This window comes from Coccinella septempunctata, chromosome 4, assembly GCF_907165205.1.
Source record: "Coccinella septempunctata chromosome 4, icCocSept1.1, whole genome shotgun sequence".
Classification (NCBI taxonomy): domain Eukaryota; kingdom Metazoa; phylum Arthropoda; class Insecta; order Coleoptera; family Coccinellidae; genus Coccinella; species Coccinella septempunctata.
Window position 1 is genome coordinate 29674645 of NC_058192.1, and position 23264 is coordinate 29697908.

Consider the following 23264-nt stretch of genomic DNA (forward strand, 5'->3'; position numbering starts at 1 on the left):
TGTTGATTATGATTTTTCAACGAATATAATTATGTTCGTACGAAAATCAAGAAATAAATTTAAAGTAGAAAATGAAAAGCATCTCGGATGAGATTAATACGGAGTGACAGTTGACAGAAGGGCGTAACTATCGAGGAAAATATTGAGAAGGATACGTTGTTGGATATCGAATCTGTTGCCCTCCAGCAGCGCTTTGTTTAGGATTTCCACTCATCTCAGCCTTTGGGATCGAGCCCTTCACTGCAGCCACCACGGACCGTCCTTTATCTGCATAATAGGTTTCTCTGTTGATCAACACATCACTACACTTATTTTATCACAGAAGTCCTAATTGCAGTTGAGTCATGTTCTGAAAGCTTATCTGGTATAGCTGATTGTTATATGTTCGATTCACTCAGATTCTCTTTCCGCAGTACACAGTACACTTCTTTTTAGATATCAAAGGTTAAAATTTGGCAAAGATGGCGGAATGCTAACCCAAAAACATGTTTCACGGACACAGTTTTGAAGGACCAGCCTAAAAATTATTTATGAGTTTGGAAGAGTATGACTCTGATGTTTTTCACCAAATTTATTCAAATGTCACTTTAAGATAACGAAATTAACAAGAAATTTTCATCAAAAATGACACGCGGCTTTCACGCTTTGCGACACAAGCACACCTATCGGAAATTCACATTATTAAGACCAAAGAACTTTCCGTTGCTCTTTTTCTTCTAGCTGTCTACGGTTGTTTAAGGTTCCTCTTTGGTTTAAGCCATTCAGAGAATTTTTCAAGATGACCTAAGTCTGCTACCAACAGTGATCTCAAAAAAGACCTTCACCGTAGAACTGGAAAAATTTCACTAGCTACAAAAATGAACTAAACATTGCTATATGAGAACTGAACTGTACTGAACAGAACATAATTTGGAACGGGATATACAGGCAAGAATGTTCGCGTTGCACTTAGCCTACTAGAACTATGTTATGAATTGCAAAATATAAGGACGCAAACTTTGTGCATCTACATAGGTATACTGTTACGGATTAAATAAAAGGCGAGTGTTTGAAAGTTTGATTGGAAATACTAATTAAAGTTAGTCAGGGAAATAGGAAAAAACTACTTATTTTATTTATTTTTTCGGCAACAGTGTAGAAAACAAATTAATGAGACGACGCATTTCTTTATTATACATTTTAATATTTTTAATTCTTATTTGATTCAAAAAGAATAGAACCGAAAATACTACATAATAACGCAGAGGCGCCGACTCCGTGGGTGCTCGGGGGCTTGAGCACCCCCCAGATATAATGTGGGGGTACGGAGCACAGCTTTTGTACCTCTCGGACTATTCCGGAAAATACTTACTTTCCCAAATAAAAACTTCTGGAAAGTTAAAAGGGTGGCACAGCTCAATATGAAAACTTAAAATGGCTATATCTTTCTATCAGTGGCATCAGGGCCGAATCGGAAAAAATGGTATAGGAAAACAGTGTTTCTTTTGACCTCAAGAATCTACTATCGCAATATTAGCAAAGATTATAGAGACTCTATAATCTTTGAATATTAGTAAGGGAGAAAGACTCATCCTGTATAGTATAGTATGCGCCTTCTGAAAAATATTTTCTGTTATTTTTTTTACAAAACTTGCTGAAATTCATTAAAAAACAAAAATTGGCTGTTTTCTTAAATTTCAAAATATATATCATTCAAATCCTCATATCTGAAAAATACCGGAAAATATTTATTTTTATTTTTCATTAATTAATTTTTTGAGAGAAAAAAAATCTAAGTGAAAATCTAACCTCAAATTCATGGTTAATCATCCCATTCTCCCATTCATAAATTTCAGGATGGTTTTTAGGGTCCTTTAGTATAGCCCTAAATTAGGACTATACCATGCAGTTTCTGAATCTTTTTTGAACTGGGTTGTCAATCTGACATATTGATTTTAATTTTATTATTTTACATTCTTCTGCTTTTGTTTTCTCTCTATTTCAGAAAAAGTTTCTGGTATCTTGGAGAAGACACTTACTGGATTTTTTTTTCGAAGAAAGGATCAATTTTTGGAGTGCGAAATGTCCTTCAATATGAAATATTTCAGCTTATTTCTAGAAGCATTTCATTTCATACAATCCACTACACTCATGGGGAGAAAGGGTTTTTTTACTGGGGTTTTTCCCTAAGCTCTTGTGTCATACACCATTGTACACCGTTTACGTTAACCTCTGCTGTAACTGTATCTCATACACATGCTATAAAATTATTATTGTTTGCTGAAAATGAAAAAACTGATGTTTTTTTCTTCCACGCGAAAATGTATCGCTTTTTGGATAAAAATCAATGAAGATATAGATTTCCATGTCCTAAATGAGCAGTAATTTTGTTGAAGTGAAATGAGCATTTTTTTACCGCTAAATTGAAAAAAAAAAACGAATTTTCATAAACTTTGTAAGCGAAACTTCAACATTACTGAGGCAAATTTTCTACCCCAACTTAGCGATGAAATAAAAAATAAATTTTCGTAAGAAAGAGTTCTAACTACCACTCTATTATAAGCCTATATTCCCTTATAAAAGGCTTTAAAATAAAAGGGTAGTTCGTAGTACGGCTACGAAATCGAACGGCCCTCATCGTGAGCAGGACGGAGGAGAGAGAGAGAGAACAGTAGGCCCTAACCTAGGCCCGCTCAGTTCTGTAGAGTGAACTAAAAACTATTTGCTAATAACCCATGGGTTACCAGTTCACTGGTTCTGTACGAACTCTAATATCAAATTGCTCAGAAACCTTCTTGTATGGAAAAGAAATATATTTATATATAAAGCAGAACCAGTGGACTCGATAACTCACTTCAGAAGTTCTTGATGAACTATATAAGTGTTCTGTGGATGAACCTGTGGTTCTTGTCACAGAACACTAATAACGTGCGTTCAAAAAAATTCGTCGTCAAGTAGGCTATGGAATTTTGAACGTCGATATTTCGTGTCTAAACGTAATTCTTAGCTCGTGCTTTACTATTTTCCAGGTGAACTGTCATTTTAGCATTTTGGGTCAATATTTATAGAGAATTAATAAACATTTTATTGAGAATCTTACTGTGATTTATTCATATGACTGAAGTAACTAGAACCTTCTTACAAAAAAACATACTACCACGATCAATTCAAGATTCATGTCTCTTACGTATGAAAATAGTGGACGGTTAAAATTTTTACGAAGAACTTTTCTAACCGCCTCAGATTGTTTGGATTCTTGTGATCTTACTCAATGAAAGAGGTAACCTTTTCTGAAAAGTGCCTTTCCGTACAAAATTACGATATATAGGTTAATGTCATCATTGTTTACATTTTAGGAAGATGAAGTAATTCAAGGAAAGACATACGTTCAGCCACCGAACATCAGCCTTCAAAATTTCATAGCCTACTTGACGACGAATTTTTTTGAACGCACGTTATAAGCAAAGATATTACACACTTAATATCTTTGAATATAAGTTCTTATCAAAGATATTACATGTAATATCTTTGGTTCTTATCGTTCATATTCTGAGGCACAGAACACTACGGTTCAATTATTCTTCTCTATCTCTATGATTCCTGTCACAGAAAACATGATTCCTGTCATCCTGTCTTCCATCTTGTTTGATAAGTTGGAGTTGAAATGATTGTATCCGTTAGATTGGAAAGCGATCGTCTTTCGATAATTGAAAGTTAATTTTTCTTTGTTTTATACACTTGTGTAATAAAGGTAGAATTCCATTATGTTGATATAATTATATTAGTTTAATTGACGGCACGAGCTAGAGCTTTAATCAGTAATGAATATGGTGCAATTATAGTATTACTGTTAATTTCAATCATTCAACTGATTGAAACTTGAATTAAAATATGGAGTTTGCTCAACCAAATTTAGCAATGCCTCCGCCAAATTTGAGTGGTCCTCCACCTAACATAGTAATACCCCCAATTCAAGGTAAGTTTTTGTAATCAGAATCTGACAATTTTCTTCATAGTGTCGTTTCAAATATAGGTTATGCAAACAGGCCCCAATTCAAGCCCTTCATGAATTTTCAAAGGCCTCTACCTGGACCTCTTGGAAACATGACTCTAGAAGATTTCGATGGAAAGCGATTGAGAAAATCTGTGATGAGAAAAACTGTAGATTATAATTCAGCCATCATTAAAGAGTTGGAGGTAATAATGGCATCATTAGATGGAGAGACAGCATTTGTTTACTTTAGCGCCCACTTCAGATATTTAGTATTGATAATTTTCGTCAACTTCAAAAAACTAAGTTGTCCCCAAGAGAACTCAAAAAATTAAAGATTATAGTTGTTCATTAGAAAAATTGTAATCCTTCTTTCGATAGAGCTGAATAATTTTAAGGTTGGGTAAGGTTCGTTTAGGTTTGAACAGAAAAAAAAAAACATTCTGTATAGTAGAATTTCTTGTTTTGGAAGCAGAATGAACAAAGAATGATTTATACCCTCTAATATATTTTCATAATTATTTATGTCAAATATTTGTAATTTTAATGAAAATTATAAACCAAAAAAGTGAGATATGCACCACTCACTTTCTTCAACAGAATCTGCATCTAAAAAGAATCGAGCACTAAATCTGAGGTGGGCACGGAAGTAAAATTTCACAGATTGAATAAAACATTATTTTATTCCTTATAGAATAGGGTTTGGCAAAGAGATCATAGAGATAGGAGAGCATTACAACCTGATGTAATGTATTATCCAGATATGATGCCACCTCCAAGTTATCCGGATAATCCAATTAATTGTGTTACAACACGATTTGTTAAAACAGCAACAAATAAAATGAGATGTCCAATATTTTGTATGGCCTGGACTCCTGAAGGTAGGAGGTTAGTTACAGGAGCAAGTTCTGGTGAATTTACATTGTGGAATGGGCTCACTTTCAATTTTGAGACTATTTTACAGGTAAGTGAGATGTTGATTCTGATTTTTAAGTGTAATGTGATGTTAATTATCTAAGGCGAATTTTGGTGCAGTAACTAGAGCTTAATGTATTAATTGTTATCTGCAACATCATAGTTACTGATGACATTTGTTGGTAGGTGTCAACTTTCTGATTTGTAGGATTATTGCTTAATGGAAGGGTAATAAGGAAAAGAACGCTTTATTGAAATATATTTCAAAATAGAAAAGATAAATAGAAAGAACCACCTGATAGGGGACTTGGCTTATTTGTCCATATTGGTGAACATCTTACAATCTGAATAATATTAATATAAATCTATATGGTTGGATTGACTGTCAATCACAAGTTAACTTGTATACATGAGCCTCATAAAAATTATAGTTCAGTGGCTTTGCTTTGCGCACAGGATAAAAATAGCTTTCAATTTTCCTACGGTGGCGTATGGGAAGGGTTTTTGTAATAAGAAGCTTGGCAGTCAACATATTATAGATTTATTATTTCACTATCTACACTCCATTCACTTCTATTTCAGCACTTGGTTGGCCATGGAAATTTGACATGTTCTACTCTGGTTGCGTTCACAAACTTACTCTGAGAGTAGAGTATGAGTAAAGCCATGCTCAGAGAGCATACTCTGAGGAACTAAAAGTACTTTTGTGAACGCTTCGAGTAATCAAAGCTTACTCAGAGTAAGTTTGTGAACGCAACCTCTGTATAGTACAAACATGTGGGGTTGTGATGCTTGCAAAAACTTTTTTGGGTTTTAAGTCAGCGCTAAAGGAAGAAGAAGAAATCAGCGTGTTGTGTGTTCTACATAAAAGTCTCAGTAATTACGTATTTTATCATAATGTCGAATCACTTCGGAAATTTTTTTTTTAACGTTTATTGTACAATATACAATCTGCTCACATAGGTATTAAGTATGTTATTGTGATAAAGAGACTACATGAGAGTGAAATGTCCAGTGACATTTCTACTCGGAAAATATGAAGTCGAAAATGTGACGAAAATAATTGACGTTTATAAAAACTGATTGGAGGCATACCAAATCTAGTTATTTTTATGGAAAATTCAAGAGATCAGTTTTTAAATATATTGATTTATATGCTATGAAAGAAAATTGAATTATTGACGCATAATTTGTAGTAGCTTGAGGAGAGTTATTTTCTTTGGCTAAAGGTTGAATACATCACATCAGTTGTAGATTTCAAAAAAATCAACCCAAAGATAAAATGCATATGATGAAGTGGTTGTGAATAGGTATCTATTCGCAACCACTTATATATAGCCTTGAAACTATATAGTGAGCAAGGCAAGAGGAACTTCTCCTTTAAACAAAAATTTCACATGAATTAACAATTAACAGGACAGCTGGCCCTTATTTATGGCTGTTTATTTTCAATACTTTGATATTATAATAATCATTATACATATATTTATTGATCCTTTAAAACATTCACAATGTATAAGACAAGTCAAATGAATAATAGAAAAATTAATTTTCTGGAACTTATTCTACAATGACATTTGTCTAAAATCCTGTAGTAACTTTTTGCATTCGTTCACTCCAAAATAAAATTCTCAAATGCCATCATTTTTTTGGATCTCCCAATAGAAGGAAATTCTTTGACATCCTCTTTATTCACAAGCTTTCTGATTGTAAGAACATTCAGCTAAAATATAAATCGTTTAGATTCAGATAACATATTATATAAATTCACTTACATTGAATATGTTCGATGCCGTCTGATATATTATAGATATGTATTGAAATATCAGGGTTACCTACTATTTGAATGAGAGGACCTGAATTCAAAATAGCACTTCCTGAAACCCTGTCTTCTCTCTTTTTTAGTCACTTTGGGAATTTTTTTATATTGATTGATATTAGTTGTGGCAACGGCGTTATGACATTTCATGAGTGCTAACGATACTCCGTTCTAGTTACAAAACTCGAGAAAATTATTTCATGGCCAACCGAGTGCTAAAATAGAAGTGAATGGAGTATACATCAATATACCCATAAATATCCCAGGCGGCAGGTAGGTTCCGCATTGTACTTCCCCTTTTTCGAGAGTGATTTATGTTATAAACTTATGAAGCTTTTCGGTTTCTCATTTCTCGTGGTCAAATATCACCGACTTGTTTTTGGGTTTTCCTGCGGCGGCTTTTTTTACAATTAGGAACCGATTTTTAATTTCAATTTCACAATTCGAATTTGGAATGTTGATACCGATCGAATATGTATATGACCGAACATGAGCGGTATAACTCTGTTTCCCACAATTACGTAGCCTAAACATTGGCTTGAGCAGGAAATGGCTCTCTGCGTTGCTCAAGTTACGTCTCAGACCTTGTCGTCTCAGGATACCTGTGCCACAAGATAATCTAGTCGTAGCCGCAACCAAAGTTGCACTGACAGCGTTACCAGTGCAGCTTTTGAACACCTTCTAACGCAGCTCCTACAAAAAGATGGATCAGTCGAACAGGACAAAATTCGTATCCGGAGGTAAAATACCCTCCCATTCGGATCTCCGGGGGAGGGTGCCTGAACGAGTGAATCATCGAACAAACACCAATGAAAAGCACATAGCTTTTGCAGCATGGAACGTCAGAACCTTGCTAGACAACCCCAAGGCCGACCGACCAGAGAGGCGTACTGCCCTAATCGATAAGGAACTGCAACGAACATCCATTGCAATAGTTGCTTTAAGCGAAACACGCTTTTCGGACGAAGGTAGCTTGGTAGAACAAGCGTATACTTTTTTCTGGAAAGGCTTGCCGGAAGGCGAAATCAGACAACATGGCGTAGGCTTTGCCATTAGAAACGACCTGGCCGCCAAACTTACCGAAAATCCAGTTGGTATCTCAGAACGTTTAATGACCCTACGTTTGCCTGCAGCGAATAACACGTTTGTGAACATCATTGCAGTATACGCACCCACTTTGAACTCCTCTGACAACTTAAAGGACACTTTTTACGAAACACTCGTTGCTACATTAAGTAAAATCCCAAAACGGGAACGAATTATTCTCCTTGGAGACTTCAACGCTAGAGTGGGCAGAGGTCAAGACTCAGAACTATGGCCGGGAATAATAGGGAAACACGGCACAGACAGCATCAATTCGAATGGAGAACGTCTGCTGGCTCTTTGTGCAGAACACAATCTGTGTATAACGAACACCTATTTTATTACGAGACCCAATTCAAGGGGGACCTGGCGCCACCCGCGCTCAGGGCATTGGCATACCCTCGACTATGTGATCGTGAGAAGGAAAGATCTGAAAGAGGTGTTGGTCACTAAACCCAGAGCAGATCTGGAGTGCTGGACTGATCATAGGCTGGTAATCTCGAGAATGAAAATCTCAATGCGCCCAAAATACCAACGCAAGCCGAAGTATCTAAGAGAGCACCTTCAAATATCCAAACTACAAAACCCTTCTACAAAGGACAGATTCACAGCTGCCGTCAAAGATAGCCTAACACCACCGGATTATAACGACGACATTGAGACTCATTGGCTCCGTTTCAAGTCATCCCTTACAAATACAGCGAAAGAAATACTGGGCACAGAACGCTCCCGAAAATCCCCAGACTGGTTTGCCGACAGCGAAACTCATATCGCACCCCTTTTGGACGCAAAACACAAAGCGATGAAAACCGCAATTAACAAGCCTGGCGATGTTGCAGCCCAAATAGGTTTCATAAACATAAAACGCGAGGTCCGTCAAGAAATAAGAAAAATCAAGGACAGCTGGTGGAAAGAAAAAGCTAGGGAAATACAAGCTTACGCCGATAACCATGACTACAGGCGTTTTTTCGAAGCTATTAAAACTGTTTACGGTCCAAGCAGAAAAGCTAGCTTTCCTATAAGAGACGCTCATGGAGCTATTCTAACTGATGATAGAAAAATTCTCGAAAGATGGAAGGAGCATTACTCACAGGTCTTGAATCAAAATAACGACTCGGATTTATTCATTTTAGACCTGCTCCCCGCGTATAGTCCGATGACATCGCTTGATGACGAAATCTCAATATAGGAAATCAAGCGCGCTTAAAAATATGAAAAATGATAACTCACCTGGTCTAGACGGCATTCCGGCGGAGATATTCAAAGCCTTGGATGAGGACATTGTCAATAGTCTCCTAATACTATTCCGCAAGATCTGGGAACAGGGAGATGTGCCACAAGACTTCAGAGACGCTTTAGTTATCAACCTCTATAAGAACAAAGGCGATACGTCGAATTGCAACAATTACAGGGGCATATCGTTGCTCAATGTGGCCGGTAAAATTCTCTCGAACATTATGGCTAATCGTCTGGCTCCACTCTTAGAGAGGCTTTTACCTGAATCCCAGTGCGGCTTTCGACCAAATCGAGGTACGGTGGACCTAATTTTTACACTGCGACAGCTACAAGAAAAGGCTCGTGAACAACAATCAAGGATTTATACAGCCTTCATCGATTTAAGCAAGGCATTCGACTCGGTGAATCGGAGAGCGCTATGGAAAATCATGGCACGTCTAGGAGTACCCGAAAAATTCCTAGCAGTGTGTAAAAGCCTTCATACCAACAACACCGCTAGAATACAGCATAATGGCTCTACAACCGACCATTTCCCAACCAACTCTGGAATAAAACAAGGCTGCGTATTAGCGCCTTTACTGTTCAATATTTTCGCCATAGCTGTATCGATAATTGCTGACATGAGCATGCCCGTAAGAGGTGTTGGGATAAGATTCAGATTTGATGGAGGCCTGTTTCAAGACTTGTACGTGGGCAGTACATATCAAAAACCAGCAACCTGCACAAGAATTGCGTGCACACAACTAAGAAGAGAGAAAAAAACTAACAAAAAATTACAATGCCAAATTAAATAAATTTTCACACATTCGGAACAGGTAGCGTTAGATGAAATTGTTTCTATTTGTGAACGTATACCAGAAAGATGTGGGTTTGCTTCGGATCCATTCTTTTATTTTCTTATTAAACGTTGATTTTGCCTTAGTTTCCTTGATGTTCTTCGGAAGTATATTATAAAGTAAAGGTGCCAGGTAGGTATGCGATTTCAAGCCAATAGTCTTCCTTGGCATAGGTAAAGGGATGTTCGGAGATCTCATATCATTTCCAGTTTTTGCAGGTACATGTAATAGTTCACATGATTCGTTTACTGTCATTCAGTACCATTTTTATATGTACCATTGAACTATAGTTTATTGGTATTTTATGAACTAGTGACTTGCAGTCGTTTTTTCATGTCTGGAGCTATTGAACTAACCTTGAACTGAACCTCAACACTGATCGTTACTGTTTTAACGGATCTAAACGAAATAAAAAGTGGAAGTGTACATTATTTCCAGCTATATGCTTTTCGATGGGTTCTGCAATTTGTTTCGAGAATAAATGAAAAATGATCAGTAAAACGAATTAAATTGAGGTGAATAGTTGTGATATCAGAAATATTTTGAGATTAATGATGAACTGTTAGGTAATCAACCGAACTATCTCTTATCGTACCTCCCTTTGAATTTTGTCTAGATGAGTGCAATTAATGAGCCATCACCTATCATGGAGAAATCCATAAACGGTAGAAATACCGAGAGCTCGGACCACTCAATAGAATAGTTGACAAAATCTGGTCGGGAACCTGGAACTGAATAGAGAGGAGAAAGAGAGATACGAGTCAAGACTTCGTTGTGAACTCATCGACCGTCTCTGTCATTCAGTGAACAAATGAACTATACAGTGAACTAGTTCTTTTCGTTCCTTACACGGACTAGTTCGATTAAACTAGTTCGTTCACGAACTACACACCACTAATAGCATGTGAGTTCATCTTGCTTCGAGTGATTGCCTTGAGAGGCACAACTAGGTGTGTCTAGAGTCAACACAGAGGAGCTTATCAAAAACGGTGACTGTCATTTCAGTTACAAGAACTGTATAGGCCAAAGACGATCAGCATTCTAACGATGATCATATCATGGCAGGGTAGAAAGCCACTTACTTAAAAACAGAAAAAGATTGTGTCTGGAACCTGCTGTCATATCTGCTTCCCAAAAGCAAGTATAATCAGAAAATTTCTGCAAGGCTTTTGAGCCTTCTATCTCAATGGTCCCAATCATCCCCTCAAATAGCTTAGGTCTAAATCTGTCTTAGATCTCAGCAAACAGTCTACTAGTCTATCAGTAATAATTTATCATCTAAAAAAAGTAATCAGACTCAATTTTCACTTGGGTGCCTCGGTAATTACAACTAAACCATAGTTAACTACTAGCACCAAAATTCGCCATATCCAATCCTAAATTTTCAACTGTTACTAACTTCTATTTTGATAATACAAGTTGAAATTTTTCTAAATTACTAGTAGTGAGTGTTAAGCCCGTTTGCAACAGCCGAGAATTCTCTGGAGAATTCTCTACAAAATTCTCGCAAGAAAACGGCAGAGATTATTTTGTATGCAACTGAACAGAGAATTCTGCCGGAAGTGCGTATGCAACGGTAAATAATTCACGGCGCATGAATTTTCGAGTAAATCCTCTAGAGAATTCTCGGCTGTTGCAAACGGGCTTTAGATGCAACCTAAAAATATCTTGCTTGCTGATTCCTTTGTTGAGCATGAAGTTGTTACGTGACCTTGGAAATTTAAATATTTGAACTTTGAATTTTTATTCGCTCAAAAATATTTATTGCATAAATTTTTTAGGCACATGACAGTCCTGTGCGAACCATGGTGTGGAGTCACAATGATAGCTGGATGGTCACTGGGGATCATGCTGGATATGTCAAGTACTGGCAGTCAAATATGAATAATGTCAAGATGTTTCAAGCCCATAAAGAAGCACTTCGAGGCATAAGGTATCTACAACTACTCTTCGTTTTATTTTATCATGTAACTGCTATATTCAATAAATTACACCTACCCCTTCCTAAAATTTAATTGAGACTTGAATTGGAGATGAATTCACACATCCAAGTGTGCTTTCTGTGAATGAAAACATTTTGTGATATGTATGCCTGAATTACTGATCAATATTTTTTTCACAATATAACATACATATTTGTAAAACTTTCACTAGAGGATTTTACAATAAGCGAGTCCAACATCTTTGAACTGATTTATTTCAAATTATCGTGAAACAAATTTGATTCAACTGTTTATTATAACAGCTTCTACATTTTGTTGTGTGAATAAAGCTCAAAGTAGGATGATTACTGATGATGAACTTGAAGGCCATCATAATCGAGTTAACTAGTGCTGAGATATTTAAGAACCCACTGTGATATGTATACGTGATGTAGAACTTTTTTTAAATAAATCCGATTCTCAACTTGAAGTGCGGAGACAATTTCAAATATGTTTCCAAACGTTAATTCATAAACTATATTTTGTTTGGAAAGATTTATGAAATTGCGTGTTTTATTTATTGCCCTTTTGGTATGAGGCCTGTGTTAATAAAAAAGTTGGAAATAATTACTTGTTTTATTTTTCCGAGGCAATGTAATAAAATCATTCAAAGTAATACAGTTTTTTATTTCCATTATGTGCAATTTCTCAGATACAAATCACAGCTGCACAATGGTTGAAATATATTCGGGGGAATATCTAAGCTCTACTTCAATTTTACAGTTTCATAAGTGCTTGCTCTGCCAAATTAAGTACTGAGTTGGGATATTACATTTCAGTACTGAATTTAGCATATTGGCAAGCGGCTCTAACGGATATCGAGTTAATTCCAAAGAATTTCGGGTTTTCCAATTACAATATTTATGTCATAATGGTATAAATAAATTGAGTATATTCTGGGTTATTGAACTTCACAAAGAACAATTTGAAATACACTTGTCTGGTATTTCTAAAGTTAATTTCTATTTGACTGATAAAAATACTTATTGAAAATAATGATAATTTGCTCATCAGAAGAGTTCTTATGGAATTATAAGCTTGAAGAGAACATGAGTTATACTCAACTATTCAAGATTTGATGCAATGTATAGTATTATGCATCTCTTGTTGATTCTTCTAAGTATAATTGGAAATGTTCTTCCTTCATTTTGAGATAATTTGATCCAAAATCAATTTCAACAGTTTTAGTTTCCGAAGATAAAAGAATCTGTGAAACACTTTCAAGGAACTTCACATGTCTGTATGTTACAAACATATGTTCGTGAATAATATTGTATGTATATGTAGTCATAACTCTGATTTTGGCTCCGATATATTATTCAAAACTTCCTATCGTGATAGCAATACCTAATACTATTATATAATAGGGAAAGTCATCTCTGGTTTGAAAGTGGAGAAGCTCTCCTATCCTGTCACCTTATCCTGTTATTCTATATATTTATACACAATAAAGTTGTGAAAACCGCAGCAGCTTGAATTAAATGACTTTCTAAACACAAACTTCCAAGATTTCTATTATTTATTTTATGGTCAAAGAGTGAATTCTTTCAGATTAAGCTAATGATGAAGTCAACCATAGCTAAAAAAATAGCTAAATAAATTTATCGCATAGAACTCCTTTCAATTCGTTATATATGTATATAAATATATAAGTATCTAGTGAAAACATTGCCTAGTTATTTTTCAATTTGTATCAAAGAGTTGAAAGCTATAATAAAAATATATTCAATTGTTTTCATCCTATTGGGATATTACTCAAAATCAATCTTAAATAGTAGTGATAGAAAGTGAATAGCTGCATTGAAAAAGTCTTCGGGTAGTAGTGTTCATATGTATTATGCTTTAAACCTTTTTTTTTTGCTTTATTAATAATGAAAACATGTATTTAGCTTCAGCCCTTCGGATACCAAGTTTGTTACATGTTCAGATGATGGTACTTTGAGGATTTGGGACTTTTTCCGTTATCAAGAAGAGAAAATTTTGAGGGGTAAGTTCTAAGTGAATCATGTTGAATTCTATGAAATTTTACGAAGAAGGCGTTGAGAAAGATGTCCCCTATTTTCTCTCTCGCAAAGTCTGAAACCATTCATTAGACCATGTCAATAGTATGTTCTCAATTCATCATAAGTTTAACGGATATTAGAGTGATTAATCAACTAGTTTGAGTTTTCATTTATTATGTGTATATCAGAAAAAAGATAATGAAGTTTCTTTTTATAAATTGTTTTGGTCTATTCCTAATTTTAATTAGAATGAATTTTAGGTCATGGTGCTGATGTGAAATGTGTTCATTGGCATCCTCAAAAAAGTTTAATTGTATCAGGTAGCAAAGATAACCAACAACCAATTAAACTATGGGACCCCAAGTCTGGACAATCATTGGCAACTTTGTGAGTACTTATTATTATATTATATACATGAAAATAATTGTACAAACGATAGATATAGGTAATGAGTAATGAGATAAAGATGTGCAATTTCCAGCAATATTTTTATTCATTGTACATCAACTTGGTGGTACTATGAGAAGTATTCAGCCCAAGATTGAGCTCGCTCTTATAGAGTTATGGATCGAACTCTCGAACTCTGTTCCAGAATATTCCATCAACGTACAAAGAAGCTGAAACATCGCGACGGTAGGGAAGTATTCAGGGGATTCGGATGTTACAATCTACTCAAGATAAATATTGGCCGTAAAGAGCTGGTTCAGATTCGAAACCTTAAAAAGTGTTCACTGCCAGAAAACGACAATTTTGAACTAGCAAAGGAGAGACCATTTAAAAACTGAAATAGACTCAAGTTTTATTTTTGACCAAGTTACAAATTCTAGATTGGATTTTGGGGATTTTGGATCCATTCTTGTTTGAAGCTGTGGATGAGCTTGATAACTCTTTGTAAATTCTAGATCTGTTTGATTGTGAAGCGAAAATCATTTTCATGCAAAGCTGTTAAGAGTTAGGCTGGGTGAAGCTTTTAGACACTTATCCACAACTGTGGTGAAAAACTTTCTCATCTCGTTTACATCAATATATTTAGTAAAAAAGGAATTAATTCTGTAGTCCAGCTCCTTGAAAAAAAGAATAAGTTGTATATTTGCCTCAAGGGAGACTCACGCCTGAACTAGAACTGAAATTAAGCCAGATATTCAAGCTACAACTAATGTTGTAACCAGACTTTCTCGAAGGACCGTATTCAAAAGTTTTTAAATTATTAATCATGATATTTTTGAATTTCTGGGAACTGCAGATTTTGACGATGAAATGCTGTCAAATTTCATGGACTTACTCTGTTTATGGTGTAGTAATCCTTAAGAGCGTTTTCACTACGCACTGCACAAATCAACCGATCTTGTCCACCTTGAAATCTCGCGCAACTAGCGTTGAAATCAAAAGAATATTTCTTGAAATTCTAAATCGCAGAGGCCTCTATTTCTCATTTGATCTCGATTCACACTGATTGTTCTCTGGCCTTGCGTACGCAACACCTGTTTCAGTTCATAAAAAAATAGGATCAGTTTCAATTATATAAATTCCAAAAACAGAAAGTAGAGAAGTTATCTGGTTTACAACAACTAAAATCCACCAAGCAGGCAGCCACTGATAAGTTGAGATCAATTAATAACATAGTGATAGTTATATCAGCCACAGCCAGTATTATATGTCTGGATTCATTTTGACAAATCATAGTTTTTTCCTCCCCCTTAGTTCAACCATTGAAATATTTCATTATAAGAGATAAACCTTTTTTTAGACATGCTCATAAGTTAACAGTGATGGATCTTAAATGGAACGACAATGGAAACTGGCTTATTACTGCTTCAAGAGATCATCTTTTAAAACTTTTTGATTTGAGGAATCTTGGTCAAGAAGTTCAAACCTTCAGGGGACACAAAAAAGAAGCATCAAGTGTGGCTTGGCATCCAGTTCACGAAGGTCTATTTGCAAGTGGTGGCTCAGATGGTTCCGTAATGTTTTGGCATGTTGGGTGAGTTCAATTCTACTTCTTTCATTAAATTATGCTCTTCCACCTTGATTGATAGTTCAAGTTGTTTGGCATGAAAAATCGATTAATTAATAATCCTTCAACCATTTTTACTTCATTGATTATTAATTGATTATACTATGGGAAATTTACAATTACAAAAGTGTGAGTGGAAAATAAATTAAAAAGGAGCTGCATAAGGCTATTTAAATTTCAAGTTTTAATAAAGAAAGTGTTTTGAAGCTAAATTAGACAAATCACAAATCCAAAACTGGCTGCAGAGCACTTTGTTACATTTCCATTACAATTTATTGTACCAGCAGCCAAAGTACTTTGCAACTTTTTACTGTCTTTTGAACGAAAATATGAACTTTTCAAACCTAATATTACATAGGACAAATTCGACAAAATGCAAAATGAAAAGTTCCAAAGTAGTTTGGTGCAATAGACTCCTGGCCCGAATTTCATTCCACATGCCACTTCTGAGTGAACCTGTTTGGTGTTGATTCTACCTAAAGCTACTCCACCCACATGTTGCTTCTGAAGTAATTAAGCAGCGGAATGGGATTTGAATTATCCTTCATTTAAATTAATTACAACTGACCTCATATCCCAATTTCGACCTTCCTAAAGACGTCCCTTCCTGATATCAAATATTCTGAGGTGTATACTAAAATTTTTCATTACACCAGACCTCCTAGTTGTAACATACTCTATTTATATTAGGTCACATTTCCGATCTTCCTTTCTGTTGAAGAGGAATGTTTCGTTTATTCCAAAAACAACGTTTATCAAAGTTGAATTCGTGCATCCATTCTCTTGAAGAAAAATGTGAAACTTTGACTGCAAAATCATTCGTGTATTCGGAGAACTATGTTTATACACTAGGTATTATCATTATATAGGATGACCCATTTTTTAAGATCTACTGAAATAACTCCTTGGAAAGAGCCTGGATCAAAAAATGTTTCAAAAGAAAGTTTCTTAGTCTTCAGGGGGACGAATGCAGACATGTAATGTGAACTTAGAGTTAGATTTCGAAGTCAAGTAGATTTTTTTAAATTATTATTATTTATTATGGTATAGTTTAACTATCGAATATTCATATTACAAAAATTTTAACTTAAATTTAATTAGTGAAGTTATAATATGAGCTATCAGAATTATATTATGCACAAAAATTTTTATGGTTATATTTGTAATAGAGTAAATTCATCACTTTAGTTAACACTCATATCTTTGGTGTATCGAGTTACAAGCTTTAGTCTTCCGACCTAGATTTCAAAAGATCGATAATGGCCGGAACCGCATCCCTCTATCTTCTTTTGTTTTCAAGTTATAAGTGAAAACCAATTTTTCGGCTCTTTGAATTGTTGCCCCTATTTCGTAGAGTTCATAAAGTGATATAAAAAATAAATTCAACATTCTATAGTCACTTCTTTATGTAGAATGCAGTGGCGTTGTCTAAGATTTTTTTACTCCTCCATTGCAGTGATATATTAGTAACTTAATTAAAAAACAATGTTTTTAACGTATTCCAGTCAAGACTTTTGACTTTTTTCTCAAAATCGTTCCTTTGTTCAACAAAATATCAATACATATTTAAAGTCTCTCCACATGTTCATTTCTATATTCTATTATTTTGTTGAGAACAATGATATTTAGTTTTATTTTTTCAGCTTTCTGAATATCACAACAGGAAATTGAACAATAATTGTAATAAATAATAATAAACAAACTACATACATGATATTAAATAAATTCGATTATTCTGTCCTAAATTCAAAGGGGTGTAACTTAGAGGGAAAAGAGTTTCAAAGAAAATGTTATATATTTATATCTATTCCTGTCTATATACAGCGTTCAAATTATTTGAAAAAACTATTATAACACTTATAAGAATAACAACCTGATTAATCTTCTAGCTAGTAGTATAATGCGCAAATGCTGAAAATGACATTGTTCTGAATGTATAGAATTTAGTAAATTCTATACATATATCAATAGATTGATATATTTTTATTTGGTTTTTAATTCTTGAGGAAAATGATATTGTCAATTCAACCTGATAATATGTTCTTTTTTATTATTATTATTCATTTATTTTTTCTCTCGATGGAGATTTCCAAGAGTATAAAAAATTTAATGAACACGAAAAACGGGTTGAATGTTATTGATTGATATAATACGTTTTGTTCAGTGAGCTTAGGTATATGATTTTCTGTTGAAACTCTTGAAAATTTTTTAAACGCAGTTGTTTAACGCTTTATGTCTAGTTGTGACAAATATACCTATTCAATACAAAGGAAATTGTATAATAATTTGAAAAAATTTCCATCGGTGTTTTCAGAGCTGACAAAGAGGTTGGTGCCATTGAACAAGCACATGATAGCATTGTATGGACGTTAGCATGGCATCCTCTGGGACATATTTTATGCTCTGGTTCTAACGATCATACCAGTAAGTTTTGGACAAGGAATCGTCCTGGAGATTTAATGCGAGATAAATATAACTTGAACACTCTTCCTGGTGGAATAGCCGGTTTAGAAGATTTGGACATGGCAGGTAACAGTCATTATTTTTATTTCTTTAGCATAGCACAGTGTTTCACAATCTTTTTTCTTGGGTTAACACTTCACAAGAAAAAAATATTTTGCTAACCAAACTAACCCATCTTCCTCCTCCAAACATTAAGTTAGTACTTCAGCGTCATCTAGGCAACAAAATCCAACTCCAATATAAAATACTGATTGCTCAGTCTTAAACGAAAATCATTTTCGTATATACACTGCGCAAAAAAATTAACGCACATTCTGGAAATCTCGATTTTGATGAAAGTTAACTCTACATTGACTTTATAACTTATTTTTTGTGTTCTCTCGGGAAGGTTCTGAATGAAACAAGACACATTAAATGGAAGAAAAATTCAGGATTTCACTGAATCTTATGTGAAAGGAAAGAAATGAACAATTTTCAAAATACTGAAATGCTAATAAATGATTTAATACTTGGTATTTCCACCCCTTGCGTTAATTACAGCTCGGCAACGACGGTTCATACTCAAAATGAGTGATCTCAAAATGTTCTGATCTAATCCTTCCCAGATTTCTCCGAGTTGGATTCCTAAGTCATTAAGAGTAGCTGGATGATTTTCTGAACTTCTCAGCCTTCTATTGAGGTTGTCCCAAACCTGTTCAATCGGATTGGGATCTGAACTTCTTGCTGGCCATTGCATTCGAGAGACTTCGACCTCTTCAAGGTACTGCTGAACGATGCGCGCACGATGGGGTCTGGCATTATCGTCCATAAAAATGAAATTTTCACCAATGTATGGGGCAAGAGCACTACATGCTCTTCAAGAATGTTCCTTATATACTTATCAGCATTCATAGCTCCATTATCAACGACCACTAGGTCTGTGCGAGCAGTCAAAGATATTCCACCCCATATCATAATCGATCCTCCCCCGAAACCAGTAGTATTCAGGAAATTGCATTGAGCATATCTTTCATGTGGACCTCTGTATACAATGGAACGTCGATCACAATGGTAGAGGCAGAATCTAGACTCATCTGTGAAGAGAACTCTTTCCCAATCGGCCTCTTCCCAATGGATATGCTCTCTCGCAAAATCCAAACGCGCCCTTCGATGGGCTGGACTAAGAGTTGGGCCTCTTGCCGCGACACGAGGCCTTAAATCATATTCTCTGAGGTGATTTCTTAATGCCTGAGTGCTAATTTGCACCTCATGAGTTTGCTCAAGCTGAATTTGAAGGAGGCGAGCGGTTGCAAATCGTTGTCTCAAAGAATAAACTCTCAAGTAACGTTCTTGAATGGCAGTTGTTACCCGTGGTCTACCCTGTTCTGGTCTTCGGACATTCATACCTGTCTACCTGAATCGCTGCAACATTCTGGACACACTTGTATGGGAAACTCCAAACCTTTCTGCAATTCTTGTGTATGTCCACCATTCTTCTCGCAAAACTACCGCTTGGGCACATTCCTCTTGGGTCAAATTGCGCAAGAAAAACTATTGATCACTAGAACTGATCGAGAACAACTGATTTTAGAATGTAGCCAATACATTCAAAATCTGATAATATCATCTTTTTTTATTCCTGCTGGGAAAAAACATCTGTATTGAAGAAAACCGTTGAAAGTGGATAACATATGCATGCATAATTCTGATAAAAATAATTATCATTGAGAATACTTTCAGTTGTAGAATAAATTTGAGATTTCCATAATGTGTGTTAATTTTTTTGCGCAGTGTATGAAGGAAACGCTTGTACAAGTAACAGGTGGAAAGGGGAAGTAAAAATTGAGCTGCTTTGTCCGCATGCTCTTCAACCCAGAACTCCAGTAACATTTTTGAAAATTTTTGCTGTAGTTTTTAGTCACAATTTAGTTTATATATATATATATATATATATGCCGGTTTATAACGTCTTACGACGTTGTCCGACGCCTAATTTCCATCGGTGTCGCAGTCCGCAATCTTCTGCTGTTAATTGTCTGGCACTCATTGATTTTTCGATGGCCTTCTGCCATTCTAGTTTAGGTCTGCCTCTCTTTCGTCGACCCTGTGGCTGCCATTCCAGAACTTGTTTAGGAAGACGATTATCTTGCATCCTCTTAACATGACCGAACCATGTGAGCTGTTTCACCTCTATGTCTTGCCAAGTGGTCCCCTCAATTCCCATTCTTGTCTTCACTTCTTCATTTCGTATCCGGTCTCTTCTGGAAATTCTGAGCGATCTTCTTATCGCGTCCATCTCAACAGCTTCTATTCTCGATTTCAACCTTTCTGGAATTCTCCAGGTTTCAGAACCATATATGAGTGAAGATTTGATCATGGTCTCGTAAATTTGAAACTTTCTACTTTTGGTTATTTCTCCACTCCATAGCACACTGTTGAGACATCCTATCATTTTTTTTGCGGAAGTTATTCTCCTTTCAATCTCTCCTATGTCTGTTCCGCTCTCGTCGAATCGTACTCCCAAATAGACATAGTCCTGACAGCCAGATATGCGATGCCCGTTTTCAAGATCCAGAAAACCAGGCGGACCACCTATCCTCAAGTACTTCGTCTTCTCCAGGTTAACTGTTAAGCCCCATTCATTGTACTCCTCCACAAGTTTACGTACCATATACTCCATATCCTCTTGGTCTCCAGCAAGAATCGCCTGATCGTCCGCAAATTGTAGGGTATAAATATAATTATCCTTCAGTTCTATCCCCATCCCTCGTATCTTTCTTTTCCATCTTTTCAGGCAGGCTGCCACATAAATTTTAAAAAGAGTTGGTGAAATGCAGCAGCCCTGTCTCAATCCCTTTGTGACTGCGAACTCCTTCGTTAGAAATTTTCCTATCTTCACTCTTGATTTAGATCCTCTATATAGTTCCTGTAGTGCCTCTATGTATCTGTAGTTTATATTGGAGTGTTTAAGGATTTGCCATAGTCTAGATAACGGGACAGTGTCATAGGCCTTCTGAAGATCTACAAAAGTGATATGGGTTTCCATGTTTCTTGCACTTCTCTTTTCTATCACTTGTTTGAGGCAGAATACATTGTCCGTGCAGGATCGTCCGGCTCTGAAGCCACTCTGTTCTTCCTCTTCGTATTCCTCATACTCCTCCTCAATAAGGTCTCTCAAAATTTTACCATATAGTCTACTCATGAGACTGGTGACTGATATGCCCCTATAGTTACTGCATATTTTTTTGTCGCCTTTTTTGTGTATAGGAAGGATATAAGCCTCTTTCCAAGATTGGGGAGCCGGATGTCCATTTATACATTGGTCTATAATGTATGTTATATGTTTTATGAGCTTATCACTGCCAAACTTGAGCATTTCCGCGTGGATTCCCTCCGGGCCGCTAGATCTTCCGTTCTTCAGGGACATGATGGCTTTTCTTACTCTATCTTCTCGTATTCTTATTTCCTCTCCAACGATCCGTATTTTCTTAGTCGGTGATTCGCCAATGAATTGCTGTCTTGTTTCACCCAGTAATTGTTCATAATATCTCTTCCATTCCTCTGGTTCAATGACTTGGATTTGTGCTTGATCTTCTCTATTGTTTTTTAGCTTTCCTATAAACTTCCAGACCTCCGAGCATTTCCGTCCACCTATGTGCCTGTCAACCTCTTGGCATTTAAGGTCCCACATTCTGTTCTTTTCCACTTTGATCATCCTACGTAGTTGTCTATTGGCGTCTTTATAGTCCTTATGATCTCGTTCATTTTTCGTGTTGAGCCATATCAAGTATTTCCGCTTTTTCTCATTTACCAATGTTTCGATGTCCTCGTTCCACCACAGCTTCTTACCGGTTCTTTTTGCCTTTACTCCTATTGCTTCCGTGGTAGCTTCTTTCAGACTCTCGATGACGTTGTTGTAAACTTCTTCAAAGCTTGCTTGTTCTAAATTTGGTATCAATTTCTGGTCTAATCTTCTATGATATAGCAGTACGGTACTTTCGTTTTCGAAGCTGTAGAAATTATATTTTATGTCTTCTACCTCATCCAAGCTGTCACATCTCGTGCTTTTGGATTTCAGTCCTCTAAATGGAAAGAGTACTTGAGCTCTCAGCAAGTGATGGTCTGTTCCGCATGATGCTCCTCGTAGGACACGCACATCTCTCCATTGTAATATTGATTGTTGTCTTGTTATGACATAGTCAATAATTGTTCTCAAATTTCTACAATTTTGTATCCAAGTAAACCGATGAATATCCTTGTGCTTATAAAAACCATTTCTTATAGTTAAATTGTGTGCTGCACATAGGTGTATTAATCTTTGACCATTATCATTCAAAACTTCTTCACCGAATGGTCCCACCACTACGTCATCCACCTGTTTTCCAGTTCTTCCATTAAAATCACCAAGCAGAGCAATTTCTCTAGTGCTACCAACATTTGCCACTATCATTTATTTTATACAACTTCCTATTCTTTCATAGTGAAGATTTCTGGTACGACTTCTATATCGGCAAACGAGTTTTTGAATGTTTGCTGAAATCTTCAGGAAACTAGAGTTTGTATAGCTTTTTGATTAAAATCAAGATAGAGTGATTTTTTGTCTGTCAAAATTGTAGTACATACTCGTTTTGAGGTCATTTACTTATCAGCATTCTCAGGCGTAGGAAACAAAGTTACTTTTTTCTGTTCTGCTTCTTTTGCTACTTGATTCAGCTCCTTTTTCGTAGTACTTCTCAATTAGGAACTCGAAAAGTAGTATTAAAATTTCCTCACAGGGCCTGGTAGAGATCATTAAGCTGTGAAAATATATCGGCCTTACTATGCACCGAATACCGAATAACTATCGAGCAATATTTAACCGAATTCTTATAGGATTCTGCAAAAGTTCATTTTTCCAGATGATATATGAATGACGAAATATTCTTCATTTTCGATGCAAAAACTGAATAATTAATAAAAATTAA

General features: G+C 35.7%; 2 protein-coding genes across 2 annotated transcripts in view; one reads left to right on the forward strand and one right to left on the reverse strand.

Moving 5' to 3' along the window:
• LOC123311455 (eukaryotic translation initiation factor 4 gamma 3-like) overlaps positions 1–663 on the reverse strand; it is a 123084-nt gene extending 122421 nt beyond the window's left edge. Inside the window, exon 1 of the mRNA XM_044895441.1 lies at positions 156–663. Within this exon, the coding sequence (XP_044751376.1) occupies positions 156–214 (59 nt within the window). The 5' untranslated portion in view covers positions 215–663. The remainder of the gene's footprint in view (positions 1–155) is intronic.
• A 2921-nt stretch (positions 664–3584) lies between these two features.
• The window catches only part of LOC123310689 (pre-mRNA 3' end processing protein WDR33), a 52752-nt gene continuing 33072 nt past the window's right edge, over positions 3585–23264 (forward strand). The window contains exons 1-8 of the mRNA XM_044894295.1: positions 3585–3955; positions 4013–4176; positions 4665–4934; positions 11641–11792; positions 13731–13828; positions 14105–14231; positions 15592–15825; positions 18173–18387. Coding sequence (XP_044750230.1) covers positions 3871–3955; positions 4013–4176; positions 4665–4934; positions 11641–11792; positions 13731–13828; positions 14105–14231; positions 15592–15825; positions 18173–18387 — 1345 coding nt within the window. The 5' untranslated portion in view covers positions 3585–3870. The remainder of the gene's footprint in view (positions 3956–4012; positions 4177–4664; positions 4935–11640; positions 11793–13730; positions 13829–14104; positions 14232–15591; positions 15826–18172; positions 18388–23264) is intronic.